The sequence below is a fragment of the Canis lupus genome, chromosome 1 (assembly GCF_048164855.1).
Source record: "Canis lupus baileyi chromosome 1, mCanLup2.hap1, whole genome shotgun sequence".
NCBI lineage: Eukaryota > Metazoa > Chordata > Mammalia > Carnivora > Canidae > Canis > Canis lupus.
In genome coordinates, this window is record NC_132838.1 from 81,350,975 (window position 1) to 81,371,030 (window position 20,056).

General features: G+C 43.8%; 1 protein-coding gene across 1 annotated transcript in view; it reads right to left on the reverse strand.

Moving 5' to 3' along the window:
- Positions 1-4,988: 4,988 nt before the first annotated feature.
- Positions 4,989-20,056, reverse strand: part of PSAT1 (phosphoserine aminotransferase 1) — a 31,978-nt gene continuing 16,910 nt past the window's right edge. Inside the window, exons 7-9 of the mRNA XM_072837586.1 lie at positions 18,785-18,913; positions 7,655-7,792; positions 4,989-6,197 (exon numbers count right to left, since the gene is read on the reverse strand). Coding sequence (XP_072693687.1) covers positions 6,092-6,197; positions 7,655-7,792; positions 18,785-18,913 — 373 coding nt within the window. The 3' untranslated portion in view covers positions 4,989-6,091. The remainder of the gene's footprint in view (positions 6,198-7,654; positions 7,793-18,784; positions 18,914-20,056) is intronic.

Consider the following 20,056-nt stretch of genomic DNA (forward strand, 5'->3'; position numbering starts at 1 on the left):
ATAATCAGGCTGTGTGGTTCATGGTCCAGCTATTAGATTAAGTGCCTGTGTTGCCAAAGGGCTGTTCTTCTGAAGATATTGAGAATTAAACAAACCTGACTGGACAGGGGCAGGGGGAGAATTCTACAAGTTGGTCCCTGTATCCTGATCAGGAGATTCTTTGCTTTCTTTCTCATTTCACCAAAAAGCACACTTGCCCATACTATTCACGTTCCCAAAACACATTTGTTACTCTCAGGGCTCCTGGGATATATAGCCCCAACTGTTGGCTTTTGATTTTCCAATGTACTTTTTTTTTTCACACCCTTGCTTATATTTCAGGGCTTCTTTTCCCTGTGGGTGAGAGAGGAGTAGATGGTAGAAATACTAGTGGAAAATAAGCAATAAGTCACTTTACCTTCTCCATCATGAAGAATTGAATAGTGAGAGCCTTGAAATATCTCTTCATAAACCACTTCTTAGCTACAAAGGGACAAATAACTTGACAGTGGAAAAACCTCATGGACACCACCTAAAGCATGACACCAGTGAGACAGATGGACATCAAGTGCCTCCTACCAGGATACACAAGGACAGACATCACTTCTGTGGTACCCCTGCCAAAACAGGAAACAGGACCAACTCCAACAGACTCCATCATCATACACCACAAGCAGCCTGTGCTCTGCACACAGTCAATAACATGAGGGACAAAGAGCCTGAAGAACTCTTTCATATTTAACTTAAGGAGACATGGAACTCAGAGCAATGCATGCTTGTGAATTGATTCTTGGACTAAAATAAATAGCTATGAAGGATGTTAGAATAATTGGCAAAATTTGAATACAGGTTGTAGATGAGTCAAATAATATCAACATTACTTTTTAAGATTTTATTTATGGGGCACCTGGGTGGCTTAGTGGTTGAGCATCTGCCTTTGGCTCAGGTCGTGATTCCAGGGTCCTGGGATCGAGTCCCCCATCAGCCTGCTTCTCCCTGTTAAGTGACTGTCTTTGGCTCAGTCATGATCCTAGGGTCTTGGGATCAAGTCCTGAATCAGGCTCCCTTCTCCATGGAGAGCCTGGTTCTCCCTTTCCTTCTGCCTGCTACTCCCCCTGCTTATGCTCTCTCTTTCTCTTTCTCTGTCAATTAAATAAATAAGATCTCAGGAAAAGAGTATAGAGGCACCTGGGTGGCTCAGTGGTTGAGCATCTGCCTTTGGTTCAGGTTGTGATCCCAGGGTCCTGGGATCAAGTCCCACATTGGGCTCCCCACAGGGAGCCTGCTTCTCCTTCTGCCTATGTCTCTGCCTCTGTCTCTGTGTCTCTCATGAAGAAATAAATAAGATCTTAAAAATATATAACTTATTTATTTGACAGAGAGAAAGAGAGAGAGAGCATGCGCACAAGCAGGAGGAGTGGCAGGCAGAGGGAGCCCAACTTTGAGCTCTTTCCCAAGACCCTGGAATCATGAGCTGAGCCTAAGGTGGTCGCTTAACCAACTGAGCCATCCAGGTGCCCTCAACATAACATTTCTGATTTAGATCATCATTATTTTGGCCACACAGGAGAATGCTGTTGTGAGGAAATCATCAGTATTTGGAGGTAAACAAGCACAATGTCTCCAGCTTATTGTTAAATGGTTTGGGGTGGGGTGGGGAGTAAATATATATATTTACTAGACCATATATATATAAATGGAGAGAGCAAATGCCAAAGCAAATGAGGCTAAATGTTAATAATTGGTGAATCTCAGAAAGCAAATACAATTTTTAGTATATGTGCTGCCGAAGCGAGCACAGAAAGCAAATACAAGAGCTCTTTGTATTAACCTTGCAACTTAACTGTAAGTTTAAAATCCTATCTATCTACACTACATCTACATCTATCTATCTATCTATCTATCTATCTATCTATCTATCTATCTATCTATCTATACTAAACTGCACAACTCAAATAAATTTATCACCCAGAGCTTCAACCTAAAATCCAGCCTATTCCTCAGGTATTCTTAGGCCATGCATATAGAAACAAGTCTAGGATACCAACAGTGACCAGGTCAGCAGATTCACTAATTGGGGCCTTGTCTATCTTTCTACTAACTCAAATTTATGTTTGATTTGAATAAAATGCATCAGACTTCCTTAAACGTAGTGCTGATTACATACATGCTTAAACACTCAATGTACAAATTCCATACTTTTCCCCCAGTGAGGCCCAAGGTTTTCAATACTCTCATACACGAACAGGTAGGCAAAGCTAATTGCTATAACCTGATTGTAGAACTTTTGTATACCTAAAACTTTTTCTAATATGCCCAGTTCCTTATTTTCCTACAAAATCCAATTTACATCTCTAGGATGTCAAATACCACAAATACCATGCTCTTGTTTTTGTCACATCAAATTAACTATTTTCTTCTTTACCTTCTTAAAAAGAAATTCAATAAATCTTTGCTCACTGCTGGCTTCTCTCTCTTCCCCAGGATCTTCTTCTTTGATCAAGCTTTTCCATCCACTCTGGAATAATCCGGGGGTAATTAGAACTTCTTACCTTCTTTAGCCCAAAAGGAGCCAATTTATCACAAACTGTCATGGATTCCGATTCTAAATTACCAAGAGTCCAATTACCGACAGAGGCAAGGAATCTTCTTTCCAATTAAAGTGATTGATTTCTTCCCAAACCCAGTAGCATTTCACTTTTTAATTATGTACATTCTGATCAAATGTGAGAAAATTCTTCCTCATTTTATTTTCCTTCCAACGAAAACGTTACAACAAACATTAATCATGAAGTGATACAAGGCTGGACCTGCTAATGCCTTCTGCAGAAATGAATATCTAATCTATCAGTGGGTTTTGTCTATTTTATGGGTCTTGGTGGCTCCTTCAGCTCCGAAGGGGGAGAAAGGAATAATTTAACACCTAGTTCACCAAAGGGCTTGTCAAACCTTCTAGCATCAGCTAAATTGTGATGAAGCAGCATTGGATATTTAGATAAACATAGACTAGCAGGGGAATGAAGACTTAGGGACAGAACACAATTTCTGTTTCTTGTGCAAAGGACAGAACCGCAGCATTGGGAGACCAAGTAGTGTGTGAAGGTAAACATAAGGAACATGGAAACGATTCTGCTTTTTTCTCACTTGAGCAGCATTAGAATGATTATGTACTGGCATGAATTTTGGAGGAGAAAAATCAAACTTTAAATTCAGTTTGGGGAAAGTAGAATTTGGGAGTAACCAAAGGATTGTGAGGCTGCTGTGTCTTACAGACTCCCCATGGCCTGAAAGACACTGGTTTTATCTACTTTGCTTTTAATCTTAAAGGGAAGACTGGCTGGTTCTGGCTCCTGCAGCCTGCTGACCCAGGAGCTTAAATTCTTATCTTCCATCCCACCACTCTCCACATGGTCAACAGACTGGCATCAGTTCATTCACAGGAGACATATAAAGGTCAAGGTTTTCACTCGATGAGCATCTTCCAGCAATCTGTGTGCCGACACGTAACTACCGTTTGTACTTGTACGAATGCAGTTGCTGATCATTTTCCAGAAGCATTCACAGATTTATAAGAATGAGTCTGACAGCCCTCCAAGATTTTAAATTTCCCTATTCAACCAGTCCTATTTGACCATTTTAGTGGAAAACAAAACTATATTGTATACTAAGGTTTTAAATTTTTTTTTAAAAATCCATATAGGTAAGATTGTATGTCTGCCTTTAATCCAGGTTCAGTTTGTGAAACTCACGAGGATCATTATGACCTGCCTAAGACTTTTCATTCCTTAAACAATTGTTGAGCAGCCCCTAAGTGCAAGGACGACAGCTGCTGGAAGTGGAGAAACATGGCTCCTCCATGATGCTGTAAGGGGAAAGTTACATAACTGGACACTTCAAGAGGGAATGCAGGCATGTGATGGGTAAAAGGGTCACCCTTGTAAGAACAAAGGAAAGGAGCATTGTTCCAACAGAGCAGGGACTCCACTGAGGCAGAAACTCCAGGCCAGGCATGTGTGTCATAGCTTGGGCAAACACAGTCCCATTCCAAGAACCATTAACATAAGGAAGACAAGGCCAAGCTAGATGCTACAAAGCCCTGAGGCCAGGCTGAGAACCCTGGGGTTTTAAAGTATCAAGGAAGAACATGAGGGAGAAGTAATAATCCAACTGGTGTGCAAGAGTGGGGCTGGAGATGAGGCTGCAGAAATAATCCACCATGACATGAGAGCAGGCCATGGCAACAGGAATGGAGTTAAGTGGAAATTTGAAATTTCAGATTGGTACAAACAACAGGGACTTGGAACCATCAGGAAAGGATGAAAAAGGTGAGGTAGACTGAGCACTCTTCTACATGAACACTTAGGTGGAGTCCATGGACTGGTTGGCTTTGCTATATAAACATTTATTGTAGTTACTATTCATATCCTGCATTGAGCCCTTGTTTTAAGCTCTTAAATCTCTCCAGAACAAGTCCTTCTTTTTTACAGATGAGAACTAAGACGAGGGAAGCCTAGCCCTGACCAGTGGAACCCAAATAACCCAACTAATTGATGTTGAGCTTGGATAAGAGATCAGTACAGTCCTTGTCACACAATAGAATGAAACACAAAGATAGCTTAGAACTGCCCTATTGGCATGCTTCTGACCTATGTGGGACAGAGCTCATAGACCTTTATACCGTGGCTATAGGGTGGTTTCTTGATAATATCCATTCCAAAAGCCAATGGAAAGCCACAACTGTATACCGAATCATTTTTTTAAAAATGGATGCACAGGGCTCAGGTCTTACCCCTTTGGTGGAACTAAATTACCCTTATCAGATGCTACAGTCAGACTCAAGTTTTTCCATTATAAAGTTTTTAACAGAACAATCCATCTAAAAAGCAGGTGAAGTGGGGGTGCCTGGCTGGCTCAGTCGGTAGAGCATGCAGCTCTCGATCTCCAAGTTATAAATTCAAGCCCCGTGTTGGGTGTAGAGATTACTTAACATACATACATACGTCAATAAATAGCAGGTAAAGAAATTTATTGACAAAGGTTTACATGTTTTAGGACTTAAATGTCCTCCACATAGTCAAGAGAAAATAACTGACAATGAATAAACAATAGGAGAAAAACTCTTCCACAAAGATCTTCCAGAACTTCACAGCATCACTGGTCAAATGCTATAAAGAGAACTGTCAAGTGAAACCAACAAGAAGGGAGTTTAACAGAGAATTTTAATTTAATAGCCTCACTGAAAAATAAAGAACAAAGCAACCAACCAACCTTCTCTTCTACCCACTAAAAGGAACATCAAAGGGAATCAGGGAAATTTCAAAATCTTGCAAAGTAATTTTTTTGAAGACAAAAGGGGGAGGGGAGGGACACACCATTGCAAGCGTTAACGCCTAATACACGACAAGGATTCTAACAAATTCTCTAAGTCTCTACATATGCGTCACCAAGAATCATATTAGTAGAAACAGGCTACATAGTATTTGGTATTAAAAACAGACCTTGCTATATGAACACACAGTATGCCACTTTTATCTCTTTAGAAGAGTAACAGGAGAAAGAAACATTTCCAAGTTTGCCCTTTAGCCTGGAATCCCTCAACACTCACCACACAGTGAGTATGGTCCTGAATTAACAGCTTGCAAAACCCAGGAGACCCCATCGTGTCATTTTGTAAAGGATCAAGATTCAGCACCTAGAGGTCCCCACCCAACCTCTATGCTCTGTGTATGTGTGTGTGTGTGTGTGTGTGTCTCCCAGAAATAAGTAACTTCAAGTTGCATTATTAAGTCCACAGGCAAGTTTGAATACTGAGATTTAGCTAGAAAAAGTAGCAGCAAAGACAAAATTAGCTGGAATTCACTAGAAAAGCTAAAGGAAGATTTTAAATAAAAAACACTTCCAGTTCAAGTCAGAATGAAGGTGGGGGCCATTAAGACCAACCAGCTTTGCAGAAATGTGGATGTTGTGCTGTTGTTCTTTGAAAAACGAGGTCCCTAAGAAGCATATTTGCTCGAGAAAAATATCATGTTTTCTAAGTTTCTATTGCCATCCCCAAGTGACTTCCAATTTTGTACACTGTTCAAGGGGAGAGCATATGTTGATTAAGATGTATTCACAGCTGATGCATCTCCAAAAAGTTCTTCATGAAGGCTGCCAACTTCTGAACATCCTCAATCGTGACAGCATTATACAGAGAGGCCCGGATGCCTCCCACAGACCTAGAACAACCAAAGATGCAGCCATTATGAACAAAAACATCCCCTTAAGCATTATGACGACCCTCTTTCCAGTCTCCAGTTACCCGCTCCTGAGAGAGACACAGCACCTGAGGCCATCATGTCCAAACCGTCACCTGAAGGCCCCTACGTGGCCAGCAGGTTCAAATGTCTAATTGTTAGGAAATTCTCCCTAATATAGTGAAGGACCGTCATGCTCACATATCACCTAGATTAACTCAGTCAGGTATCTGGTGGGCCTGCCTCACAAGAAGCAGGGAGCAGGCAACCACTGCGGGGCAGGTGTCTCACCTCCCCGGGGGCGAGGACACATATTTTTCATAGAGCACGCAGGACCCACTCTCTGCTGTTCAGCTGGAGCAACAGCAATCTGTTTTCTCCAGTCATGGGATGCCAACCTCTGCCATAAAAACCACTGAAGAGATTTTCTAAGGTAATTTTGGTTTTTTGTTTTGTTTTGTTTTGTTTTTAAAGATTTTATTTAGTCATTCATGAGAGACACAGAGAGAGAGAGAGGCAGAGACACAGGCAGAGGGAGAAGCAGGCTTCATGCAGGGAGCCCAACATGGAACTTGATCCCAGGTCACCAGGATCACGCCCTGGACCGAAGGCGGCGCTAAACTGCTAAGCCACCCGGGCTGCCCCTCAAAGGTAATTTTGACAAAAGCCTGTAGATGTGGTCTACGATGCACCCAGCCAGGGAATCCCACTAAGGGTCTATAAATAAAAATAGAAGGATGCCTGGCTGGCTCAGTCAGTAGAGCATTCGACGCTTGATCTCAGGGTTGTAAGTTTGAGCCCTGTGTTGGGTATGGAGAGTACTTAAAAATAAAATCTAAGGGGTGTACGGTACCTGGCCAGCTCCATCGGTAGAGCATCCTACTCTTGATTTCGGCTTAGGTCATGATCTAAGGCTAATGAGATCATGCCCCGTGTTGGGCTCCATGCTGGCATGGAGCCTGCTTAAGATTCTCTCTCTCTCTCTCTCTCTCTCCCTCTGCCCCTCTCCCACCCTCTACCTCAAATAAATACATAAATAAATAATAAAATCTTGGGGGGGGGAGAGGAGAATTATCCCATGACAACTGTTTTTTTTCAACAAGTTATAATAATTGCTACTCCAAGCTGGGCAAGACTCCTAGAGAGGTAGATAGGTTTCACTCCACATTTGAAAAACTATGAGGCGCAAGGGTGGCTCAGTCAGTTAAGCATCCAATCCTTGGTTTCTGCTCAGGTCATGATCTCAGGGTCATGAGATGGAGTCCCCCCTTGGGCTCCGTTCTGGGTGGAGACTGCTTAAAGATTCTCTCTCTCCTTTTACTCACCCAAACCACGCACTCCCGCTTATGCGTGAGCACTCTCTCAAAATAAAAAAAATAAAAAAAGAAGAAAGAAAAACTAAATTCTCTAATGAGCATCTGAACTGGATATATACTCACCTATGCCCCTTTAAGGAAATCATATTGAGTTCGAGAGCTTTATCAAGAAATCTTTTTTCTAAAGCATCATCTCCTTTGGCATTGCCAATGCGGAATGGAATATTCATCTTGCTCCTGTTCTTGGTCTCCACTGGACATCTGAAAAACATATTTATTATTCCAGCTATTTCTGTAATGTGCAACAGCCATTAACAAGTCAACAGAAAAACTGCTTTAAACATTTTGTCAACACAAATAGATTTTAAAAGTCTGCCCTGAAACTGTGATCATTTTTACTTAAGGAGGCCACTCTTGCAGATGGAACAGTGAGTTAGCATTCCCTTGTATGACTTATACTTAATTTCCATTAGCCTCAGTTTTCCTCACCTAAATAATGGAAATAATACCTTCATATCAGACTAGCTGTGATAGCTCGGTGACACAACATATATGAATTTTCCAATACATGGCAATCACACGGCGATGTGACTGACCCTTTCTCTACAAGGCTAGAGAAAAAAATATGTTGGTCCTAACAGTGGCTGAAGGGCTCAGTCATGAACAGTTTTCAAAGCAGTCACACTGCCCTGTCCCAAGCTGTGTGACCTTGAGCAAGTTATTAGACCTGTTTTTTTTTTTTTTTATTAGACCTGTTTTGTCTGACTTTGCCATCTATTGAATAGTGGAAAGAGTAATGGAACCCACTTTCTAAGTTTGATGTGAGGATTAAGTGAGCGAGTATTTATAGGGGGCTTTGGTGGCTTTTAAATGGTCACAAATTCTCTACAGCCATCCCAGCAAGAAGCGAGGTCTAGTTCTCTATACCTTTTTATTTTTTTATATTTATTTATTTGAGAAAGAGAGAGAACAAGCAGGGGGAGGGGCAGAGGGAGAGGGAGAAGCAGACTCCCCACTGAGCATGGAGCCCCACGCAGGGCTCGATCCAGGATCCTGAGATCATGACCTGAGCCCAAGGCCGATGTGTAACCGACTGAGCCAACCAGCTGTTTGAATCTGGCCAGCCTTGTGACTTGCTTTGACCAAAAGACTGCAACATCAGGGTTTCTATGCAACTTCCAAGACTAAACCTCAAGGGGAATACAAATACAGCCTCTATAGCTGCCCTCTTAAAACATGGCTGCCATGTAAGCAAGCCAAGAAGAGGCCCAGCGACAGCCAGCACCAACTCCCAGACACATGAGTGAGGTCACTGTAGACCACTGGCTACAGGTGAATCACCACTGACCCTGTTAGAATAAGCCATCCCAAGTGAGAGGAGCTGAAGAACCACCCAGCTAAGCCCAGCCCAGCCTGCTGACCCAAAGTCATGAGCAAGAAAAAAAAAAAAGGTTGCTGCTTTAACAACTGTCTTCCATGTTCTTTGTGATGCATAAACAACAGATAACTGATACAGTTTAAAACAGTGTCTGGAACATATTAAAGAACCTAAGTATCAGTTAAATTAAACAAGTTCATCATTTTCTTCCCAGCATCGTGCACAAGGCTTATACAGATTCTCAAAAATGAAGGATGTGTGAATTTTTATGTAGGAAAGGTTAGTATTTTGACTTGAGTTTCTGATCTGAAACATAGGCAGTCAAAATTACATTCCATCGACAATCAAAGGAGACAAATGAAGAGCTGACATCTACTCTGGAATAAAAGAAGAGTAAAATATGTAATAACCCCTTCTGCATTTTCAAGCTCATCCTGTTGTATTCTTACACTTCTACTGGGGTGTGATTCATTAAAATTAAACAGCAAATAAAAGCACTGTGAGGAAGCCCCCATTAAAAGTTAGGCTCTCCCCTAAGGGCACATACATAATTCCTACTAAAGTTAATAAGAGTCAAGTGCACACCTACAGGCAGAAGAGACGCAAAGAGGGAAACCAAATATCTAGTAATAGGCTGTGAGCCTGATTTCTGCGCACCACCCCCCTTTCACTAGGTGGTAGGTTTCGTGGTTGACATTTAAATTAAAAATTCATTGGCTACCCTTCTGATACTCTGCTGCCTCAGGCTCCCAACAGGAAGGTTCAATTATAGAGGTGGCACAGCAAAAAGCAAGCCTAATTTAAGAAAAAAAATTAAAAGGAGGGAGAATTAAACATCTTATTTACAGTTCACCCCCACCCCAAATTTGCCCAACCTATCATGAAAGTAGATGGCATCATGACAGTAAATAATCGGCACATGACAAATATTCACACAGTGCCCAAGAATGTCTCTGGTATAAAGCTCAGGGAAGGAAACAAAGATTAAAGGGAATTAACTGCTCCCAGTCTAGTGAGATGGCAGCGTAGGGAATTAAATTTCCAAGGGAAAGGTCTGTAACAGCAAGAAGCACAGAGCTGAGCAAGGAATTCCACCCAAGAGGAAGCTTAAACGTTTCAGAGGGACACGGCAAGGTTAGGACAGGTGAGCATCTACAAAGGCCCAGGGGACCCCCAGCAAGAACTTGGGGAACTGGAGTGTTGGGTTTTGCTGGCCAGGGGTAGAGCCTGGACTGCAGGGGGGGGCAGCCCTGTCGATTCACCAAAGGGAACTAGATTGGGTCCTTGAACAACGAGGAGCAGTCAGGTTTCCACAACATGAAATCTAAATTTTAAAGAACAGCAGCACACAGAGGAGAGAATGGAGAGTGGGAACACCAGAAGGTGAAGAGACCTTCTAGAAAGCTTTTATAAAGAAGTGTCCTGATCAAGGATGCCTGGATGGCTCAGTCGGTTAAGCACCTGCCTTTAGCTCAGGTCATGATCCTGGGGTCATGGGATCAAGCCCCTCCTGGGCTCCCTGCTCAGCGGGGAGTCTGCTTCTCCCTCTCCCTCTGCCCCTCCTCCTGTTCACGCTCTCTGATAGATAGATAGATAGATAGATAGATAGATAGATAGATAGATAGATAGATAGTTTAATTAACCAATTCTTTTAAAAAACCAGAAGTTTCCTGGTCAGAAGAAACAAGGCCTAAGACTAGAGCAAGGGCACTTGGGGAGGCAAACTCAAATGCCAACAGAGGCCCAGCTGTCATACAAATGAGAACAGGTCTGGTGTGCCAGACTCAGCACAAACTCCCTTTGTTACACAACAAATGTGACTGCCCATTCTTTGCCTCCCCAGAGAAATATGCTCCCACTTTTTCTTTTCACGATTTTATTTATTTGAGAAAAAGCAAGAGCACAAGTGGGAGGAGGAGCAAAAGGAAAAGGAGAAGGAGCAGCAGACTCCTGGCTGAGCAGAGCCCAATGTGGCTCAATCACTGAGCCACCCAGGCGTCCCTGAAGCTGTGTTTCAAACACTGCAGGAGCTGCAAGCACCACTGTGGGCTGCACTTGGCCACTGCTCCCCAGTGTGCGATCTGGGCAGTCACTACCAAATTTCAGAGGCAGGCGGAAGGTGCCAAGACTGAGAGTAAGGTTAGGGTGGGTCCTAGGCAGCATGTAACCCCCCAGGTAATCTCAGGACTACAAAGACAGAAGGACAAACTCCATGTGCTGCTTCCCACTACTGTCTATGATAATACTGGAAAATTGGTTGCATGACCTTATAAATTTAGGAAATCCTGCGTTAACAGGGTTAAACTGGTTTCTTGACTCCTAAACTTCACAGAGCCCGTCATAAGTTCACATGAATTTAAACTCCCCAGATGAGAAATCCTACAGGGACACAGTTTTCCTCAAGTGATGTGACTGAAAAATGCTTTGGGTCTCTGGGACTAGTGCTCCAGAGTGGCCACTGAGAAACACCAGGACTTCTGAAAGTAGCAGAGTGGATGGCATGGGGCCAAGGCACAGCTCCCATAATCACCCACCTTACAAAGAAGGTGAGCGTTGGCATGGCCAAGCACATTAGTTTCAGTGATGTCCTTCTATAAGGACAGCTGAGAAAGAATGAGGAAGACTGCCCTGCGAGAAAGAAGCCCACAAAATGCTGTAATCAGGCCTCTCCTTACTGCCAGATTTTTTTTTAAAAGATTTATTTATTCATGAGAGACACACGGGGGGCGGGGCGGTAGAGAGAGAAAGAGGCAGAGACACAGGCAGAGGGAGAAGCAGGCTCCATGCACAAAGCCCGACATGGGACTCGATCCTGGGTCTCCAGGATCACAACCTGGGCTGAAGGCGGCACTAAACCGCTGAGCCACCAGGTTTACCCACTACTGCCATATTTTTAAAATAAAATATTAATTTTAAATTTTAATGCGATTTATGAAAATCAAGAGTAAAAATACAGAAATCTACCATCTTCTTCCCACAGAGGGGGTTCCCACTGATGTGCACTCCCCAGGCTCTTCTTAAACATACAAAGGTGTATAGACACGCCCAACGTGGGACTCGATCCCAGAACTCTAGGATCATGACCTGAGCCAAAGGCAGACGCTCAACTGCTGAGCCACCCAGACCTCCTGAATGTTGTGGCTTTGTAAGTGAATTAATAATAGATGCATCCTTTCCTACACTTGCTTTTATCTTCTGTCCAAATAATAGAACCTGGCCAGTCTCCCATGTCTGTTCACAGACCTCCCTCACCTTTCTCACTGCACACATTATCCCACACTGTGGATGGACCCCAGCGGCTTTCTTCCTCTTTTTTTTTTTTAAGATTTTATTTACTTATTCATGAGAGACACAGGGGGAGAGGCAGAGACACAGGCAGGGGGAGAAGCAGGCTCCCTGTGGGAAGCCCGATGCAGGACTTGATCCCTGGACCCAGGATCACAACCTGAGCCAAAGGCAGATGCTCAACCACTGAGCCACCCAGGCGTCCTGACCCCAGCGGCTTTCATCAGATGCCTCCTGATGGGCATCTGAATAGTCTGCAGATCTTCACCTAGCAGGAGCAGACTTGCAGGTACCACACCTCTGGATCCATGAGTAGAAATGACAGCCATCTACTTGGCAACAAAAATCCCTGGTCAAAGATTAAGAGTTTGAATTGTGATGGGGGCTGCACACTTCACTCCAAACTGTCCAAGTTCATACCTGACACACCAAGTGCATTCCTTGGCCTGATGTCATCAATCATTATAATTTCTGATTAGCAGCAAAAAAGAAAAAAAAAAAATCTCATGGTTGTAATCTTTTTACCCCCCTAGGCTTGTAGCTTGCCACTTGCCTTTTTTTTTTTTTAATTGGAGTTCAATTTGCCAACATATAGCATAACACCCAGTGCTCATCCCGTCAAGTGCCCCCCTCAGTGCCCATCACCCAGTCACCCCCACTCCCCGCTCGCCTCCCTTTCCATCACCCCTTGTTCATTTCCCAGAGTTAGGAGTCTTTCATGTTCTGTCTCCCTCTCTGATATTTCTCATGGTTGTAATCTGCATTTCTTGAAGAGGTTGGCCTATTAGCCAGCTGGGTTTCTCTGGGTCTCTGGCTCATACCATTAGCGACCACCACCTCATTGTTATTTGGTTTATTTTCCTTTTTCATTTGTGGGGTCTTGCCTATACCAAAGATAGTCACCTAAGTTTTATGCTACATACTGTAAAACTTTTCTCATGTCTGTCATTTTTCATTTTCATCCCATTTGTGATGTCTTAAGCTGTGCAAATTTTTAAAATTTTTCACATAATTAGACATCTTTTTGTTTTATGGTTCTGAGTTTTACAGCTTGTTTAGGAAGGCCTTCTACACTTTCTATATTCAAAGAAACTCCTTTATTTTCTTATGGTATTTTTATTTCAGTTTCTTGCATTTGGATCTTTTAACTCATTAAAATTTACTTTTGAGTATGGCATGATGCAAATATCTAGCTCTATAATTTTGTCTAAATGGATTATCAATGCTTTGAACATCAAAACCTCAAAGTTATGAACATGCTTTTCTTTTACTTTTTTAAAAAATATTTTATTATTTATTTTAGAGAGCAAGTGCATGAGTGGGCAGAGTAGAGGCAAGAGAGAATCCCAAGGTGGGGCTCAGTCTCACAACTCTGAGACCATGACCCGAGCAGAAACCAAGAGTCAGATGTCCAACAAACTGCATCATATGGGCAATCCAAACATGCATTTCTACCTAATTTAAAATGCCATTCTTGCGACGCCTGGGTGGCTCAGCGGTTGAGCATCTGCCTTTTGCTCAGGGCATGATCCCAGGGCCCCGGAATCGAGTCCTGCCATCAGACTCCCTATGAAGAGCCTGCTTCTCCCTGTGCCTGTGTCTCTGCCTTTCTGTGTCTCTCACGAATAAATAAATCAAAAATCTTTTTAAAACTTTAAAAATAAAAAATAATATTAACAATAAAATAATTTTTTTACTGGAATTTTTTTTTTTTTTTTTACTATTCCACTGACATATTGCTTATCTGTATGCCAGTGTCCCATTACATTACCATGGCTTGTTTTTGGTAAACCACATGTTAACATTACATTTTATTAATGTAAATACATATTCTTAAAATTTTTCAGCTATCCTTCTGTATAGCTGAAAGGAACTTTTCTATAGCTGAAGATTAACTTTTCCAGATGAATATTTGGATTTTAGATCTTACATGGCTGGGACGCCTGGGTGGCTCAGTGGTTGAGTGCCTTCAGCTCAGGTCGTGATCCCGGGGTCCTGGGTTCGAGTCCCATATGGGGATCCCCACAGGGAGCCTGCTTCTCCCTCAGCCTATGTCTCTGACTCTCTCTGTGTCTCTCATGAATAAATACATACATAAATAATCTTAAAAAAAAAAAAGAACTGACATGGCTATTGCAGCAAATGGGATCTTTTTAACCTCATTAACGCTTTTTACATTTATTTCTGGAGTATTTGGGAAAGTAATCGGCTTTTATATATTTAGCTGAAGTAATCACAATTCTGAACTTAATCATTTCTAAGTTTTCCACTGATGCCTGCATTATAGAGTCACATCATCTCTGGTCTGTGATTGTTGTAGTTTCTCGAGAGTAGTAAATAAGCACCCTGGAACCAGCACTCCCATGACCCTCCTCATGTGCATACCCTGGCTTGCTCCCACTTCCCGGCCACCTTAACCTCTCTGTGCCTCTGGAAAATAGGCTTCATTTCTGCTCCACAGGGCTGCGCTGACAATAAAATGTGTCAGTATCTATAAAGCACCAGGGTTCTACCTACTTCCCTTTATGTTGAGGTTATTGCTAGGCTCATCACACACTCCCCTCCTTCCTAGGGTCTGGTCCCCATGTGAAGGTACCAAGAAATGTGATATCAGGTCTCAATATGGGCACTATCACTTAGACATCTTTAGAATATCAAAATTCAGCATTCTGTGTCCTTTCCATAGTAACCCAAAATAATACTAGGACCTAACTCTTAAGGAAGGCTCCCTAATGCCAAGTATGGTTTATGCAAATTAACCCACGCTGGAGCCCATGTTCTAAACCCCTGTTATATATTCTATATATTCTTTATTCATATGGATTTTCACTTAGTCCTCAAGACAGACAGACAGAAGTATGTACCACCATTACACACACTGTACGGATAAGGAAATGAGTCTGGAGCAGTCAGGTCATTGGCCCAAGGCCACATGCTAACAAGTGGCCAAGAGGGGGTTTTCTGCCCAGAATGCTACACTGTGCCCATGGGTTCAAGTCAGGGTCAATCAGCACCATATGGGTGGTTAGGCCATGGGATGAACATACAGACTTCGATGGCTATCTTATCTGTCTGGGCATCTCTGCCAGGCTCACGGGCAGAGCTGGTGTGGCCCCCAGGAAACTGCCCACAACTGTGTTCAGGATTGTAATTCTAGCTTACTTGGTATTCCTCTTTAAAATCACTCACCTCCCTTGTGGTACCATATTTCTATAGTTTTAAAAGAAAAGCAGAGAATTTCCTGAAAATTAAAGTGACTATAAAGAATAGATAGCAACACTGAGGAGGGAACAAGTGGAAAGCCTGCTGACTCCAGTAACAGTGTCATGGTGGGAACATCACGTGCTAGAGTGACATTTTCCGGGCGGGCAGCCCAGGACAGATGGAAGTTCCCAGAAAAAGGTTTATTGTGAAGAAGATGAAAATTCTAGGTCAAGGCTGTGCATAAGTAAATGAAAAGTTCTGGGTGGGAAGGTGACCTGATTCCCCCGGAGACAACCCGCCTGCCACGTTGGCTTAAGCAGGCTGCCTTCTGGGAAATGCCAGGTTGGGTGCTTGGAGTTTTAAGGAGCTTAGAGGAAAAGGAATCCCAGGGATTCCCAGGGTTCCTTCTAAGTTTTGTTTTGTTTCTAATTCCCTGGGTTTTTCCAGAGGCATTAGCATTCTTTCTGTCCTCGCACTTTGTGCCTATACATCTCCTGAGAAATAAATGGAGCCTAAAGCCAATAATAGAAAATTTGGTCTCTCCTCCACAATAGCCAAGTGTTTTCACTCACATTCAGGTTCTGAGTACTCTGGGAGTCAGGAAAGATACCTTGTTCTTCTGAGTATCCCAGAGCCTAGAACACAGCCCAGAGTAGGTGCTCAGAAACATTTACTAGATGGGTAGATGGATAGGTGGATGGATAGGTGGATGGATAGGTGGATGGATGATGGATGATGGATGGGTGGGTGGATGATGGATAGAAGGGTGGGTGAGTGGGTAGATGAGCAGACAGGTGACAGAGGACTGAACAGGTGGACTAAATAGGTCTTCAGACCTTTCCAGACCTTCCTTCTAATCTCAGCACAAGCATCCCCTCCAGGCAACTCACTCTTTGCTCCCCAAACACAATGTACTTTCTTCCCTCAGTACCTTTGCAGGGGCCACTCCCTGCTTTCATAAAAATTCCCAAAAGTACTTTTGCCTTCTAACTCTACTCATGCCCAAGGCTCAAGCTCAGTCAAAAACCCCTGTACACCTCCAGGCAAAGCAATATCATCTTACCACTCCAAGCTTGTAACTATTATTTAGCCCTTGGCGCTGAATTCCTTGGACCCCCCCGCCCCCACCACCACCACCACCACCAAGCCCCCTGGCTGCACTTGGCTCTGCTGAACCATGCACAGGCAAAAAGCACAGTGTACATCCCTTCCCCCAGACTGCTCATGGGAGAGGAGCCTAAAGGCTAAGGCATCCAGCCAAACCCGACTCCCCAGGGCCTGTGGCTGGAGGATCACTGCATGCCAAGAACTCACAGGAAAGGCAACAAGCATTTTCAGGGCAGAGGTAGCAGTAGCATGCTACTTTATCCTAACTGCTCCAAAAGTACATCCCCATCTCCCACCCCTGGGCTCCCACCCCTCCCACCAGAAAAAGGTTTATTGTGAAGAAGATGAAAATTCTTCTTAATTCTGTTAATACATCATGGGGATGTATTAACAGTTAGGCTTCAAGCATTGTTTTGTCCAACCTACATGGCACACTGACTTCTCAAAGAGTATAAATTCTCCAGTTACTATTGGTCAGTTGCTATCCTTGAACCCGAAAGAGTAGTAGTTGCTAAGGAGGAGGTCTCAGGCTTTGTAAATAACTATGTTATGTGTATAAACACAAATATACACATGTGTACGTGCACGCATGAGCGCGCGCACACACACGCACACACACGCACACACACACACACACACACACACACACACAGCATAAAATCTCATAAACCTGTATGTCACTTTAAGGACAGGGAAACAGGGATCCCTGGGTGGCGCAGCGGTTTGGCGCCTGCCTTTGGCCCAGGGCGTGATCCTGGAGACCCGGGATTGAATCCCACATCGGGCTCCCGGTGCATGGAGCCTGCTTCTCCCTCTGCCTGTGTCTCTGCCTCTCTCTCTCTCTGTGACTATCATAAATAATAAATAAAAGAAAACAAATTAAAAAAAAAAAAAAGAAAGAAAGAAACTGGTAAAACTTTAAAAAAAAAAAAAAAAAAAAAAAGGACAGGGAAACACAAATGAAAACACCTCTGTGTGCCAGGCACTGCACTAGGTGCTTCACACCTACATTCTGGTGAGAGTTCTATGGTAGGGGACTGGATAGTGACCCCCTAAAAGATACACTCATGTCCTAACCCCCAGGGGTTGTGAATGTGACCTGTTTGGAAAAGGGGTCTTTGCAGATTTAACTATGTAAAAGGTCTCTAGTTGAGATAAATAATCCTGGATTATCTGGCTAGGCCCTAAATCCAATGACCAGAAGTGAAGACGCACAACAAAGCTGACGTCAGAGCCTAAGGTGACACACCACAAGCCAAGAAATGCCTGGAGCCACCAGAATTTGGAAGAGACAAAAAATGGATTTCTCCCTAGAGTCTCTGAAGGGAGCCCAGCCTCGCTGACATACTACACTTCAGGCCTCCAGAGGAGTGCGAATAGACTTCTGTTGCTTTAAGCCACCAAAGCAATGCATCTTTGTTCCAGTGGTCCTAGGAGACTAACACAAGACCCATCATCTCCTGTACCCCTCAGAGGTGCTCATCCAGTGGTGGACACAAAAGAGTTTAACTAGAAGTCTCCTCATGTCATAGCCAATTCCATTCACAAACAGCATTCCTGGAGTGGTAATATTTGCCTTATTATAAGGGAAGTAGTGAGCTTTCCTAAAAAGCTAAGTGACCTAGGGGCACCTGGGTGGCTCAGTCGGTTGAGCATCCAACTCTTGATTTCGGCTTAGGTTGTGATTTGGGGGCTGTAGGATCAAGCTCTGTATTGGGCTCTGTGCTCTGTGCAGAGTCTGCTTGGGATTCTCTCATTCTCTCTCTCCCTCTGCCCCTTGCTCTGCTTATGCAAGCGCGCACGCTCTCTCTCTCAAATAAACACATAAATAAAATGTAAAAAAAAAAAAAAAAAAAAGGCAAATGACCTGGCTGAGGGGACCAGGAGTGGGTATTTATACCAAGGGTCTCCAGTGGAGTCTCTGGGTAAAGCTGAGACCTTCCAGCAAGCACAGTGTTTTTTCCCAGGGGACACAGAGAGGAGGCAGACAGTGGGAGAAGGGTCTGCCCCAGGAGGAAATGAGACATCCCCAGGAAGTATCTTTCATGAAAAAAACATCACCACCCCCTGGGGAAGAGGTACCTCATCGTGGGATTCCCAGGTGGGGATGCACAAGGGAAGAACTCACCTGTTCCCTAATCCTGGGGCCTGGGACTACCCAGTTCACTACACTTCTGACACCTCAAGAAAGGGAAATATGTCCACTTCTCAAAGGTAGAGGACATACACATTTTAAAATTCACAAGAGGCAAAATGTGAGATAAAGCCAATCAACTTACACGTAGAATCCTTGAGAATTATCAATAATATCATAGATCATTTGCGATTTGATGGAGCTGAGCTTCTCCATGGCTGCTGCACCACCATTGTTCTTAATCCACTCCAGGACCAGGCCCATGACATAGATGCTGAAATAGAGATTAAAACAAATCCATTACATAATAATAATAATAATAAATTTAAAAATAAGACAAATCCACTTAGTTCAGCTTTGCAAAAGTGGAAAGACATTCAAGCAAACTATTGTTTAAGTCACGCTAAAACACACTTAAGAATGCCATGGGACAGACAAGATGAAAGCAGGCCATGTGCAGACCAAGGACAAAAGCGTGTCATGAAGCAAGAACTAGGATCCATCCAACTCTAGGCCCCTGAAGGTCATTCAGAACAAAGGTTTAATTAGATTCCTCTCTGGAACTCACAAGGGTCCCCATCTGTCCAGCCCAAGCCCTAATGCAAACTCTCCACAACACCTGGAACACACTTCCCTCTCTCCCCTGCAGCAAGCTTCCTCAGGACTCTGGCTCCCCACCCCCACCCAGTTAACCCCTTCACCTCCTACACTCCCTCTGCCCATACTTCCCATAGTTTGTACCTTCATTCCCTTATTTTATATTTCTCTGTGCCCATGACTTGGACTCTGTGGATGTAGAGGACCTAAAGCACCAAGGTTCACCTTTCCCACCCCCAAGCCCTCACATGGGGCCCTCTACCGTGCAGGAAGCAGTGTGACACGATGCTAGGAGCACAGGCTCTGAGTCAGTCCTGACTCTAGTCCCACTGCTGCCACTAAGAGGACTACCCACGAATAGTCACCTTGGGAATCCAAACCTCGACTTTCCCATCTGGAAAGAAGGAGGCCTCCCACCCTATGGTGGACACCCGGCATTTTAGCAGCCCTGATGCTCCTAAGCCTGCTCCCACCCAACAGGCAGATCCAGCTAGGTCCTTTGTCCCCTGGTCTCACAGTAGGGCGGGGGATCTAACCGAGCCAATCAGAGCCCTCCCTAGGACTCTCGCCTTGGCAGTGAGGACACAGAGGCCAACCTGTGTGTTGGTGAAAGTGTGAGACATGAGGAGGAACATTTGAAGGAGGGACACCTGGGTGGCTCAGTGGTTGAGCATCTGCCTTTGGCTCAGGGCATGATCCCGGGGTCCTGGGATCGAGGCACACATCGAGCTCCCCACAGGGAGCCTGCTTCTCCCACTGCCTATGTCTCTGCCTCTCTGTGTCTCTCATGAATAAATAAATAAAAATCTTAAAAAAAAAA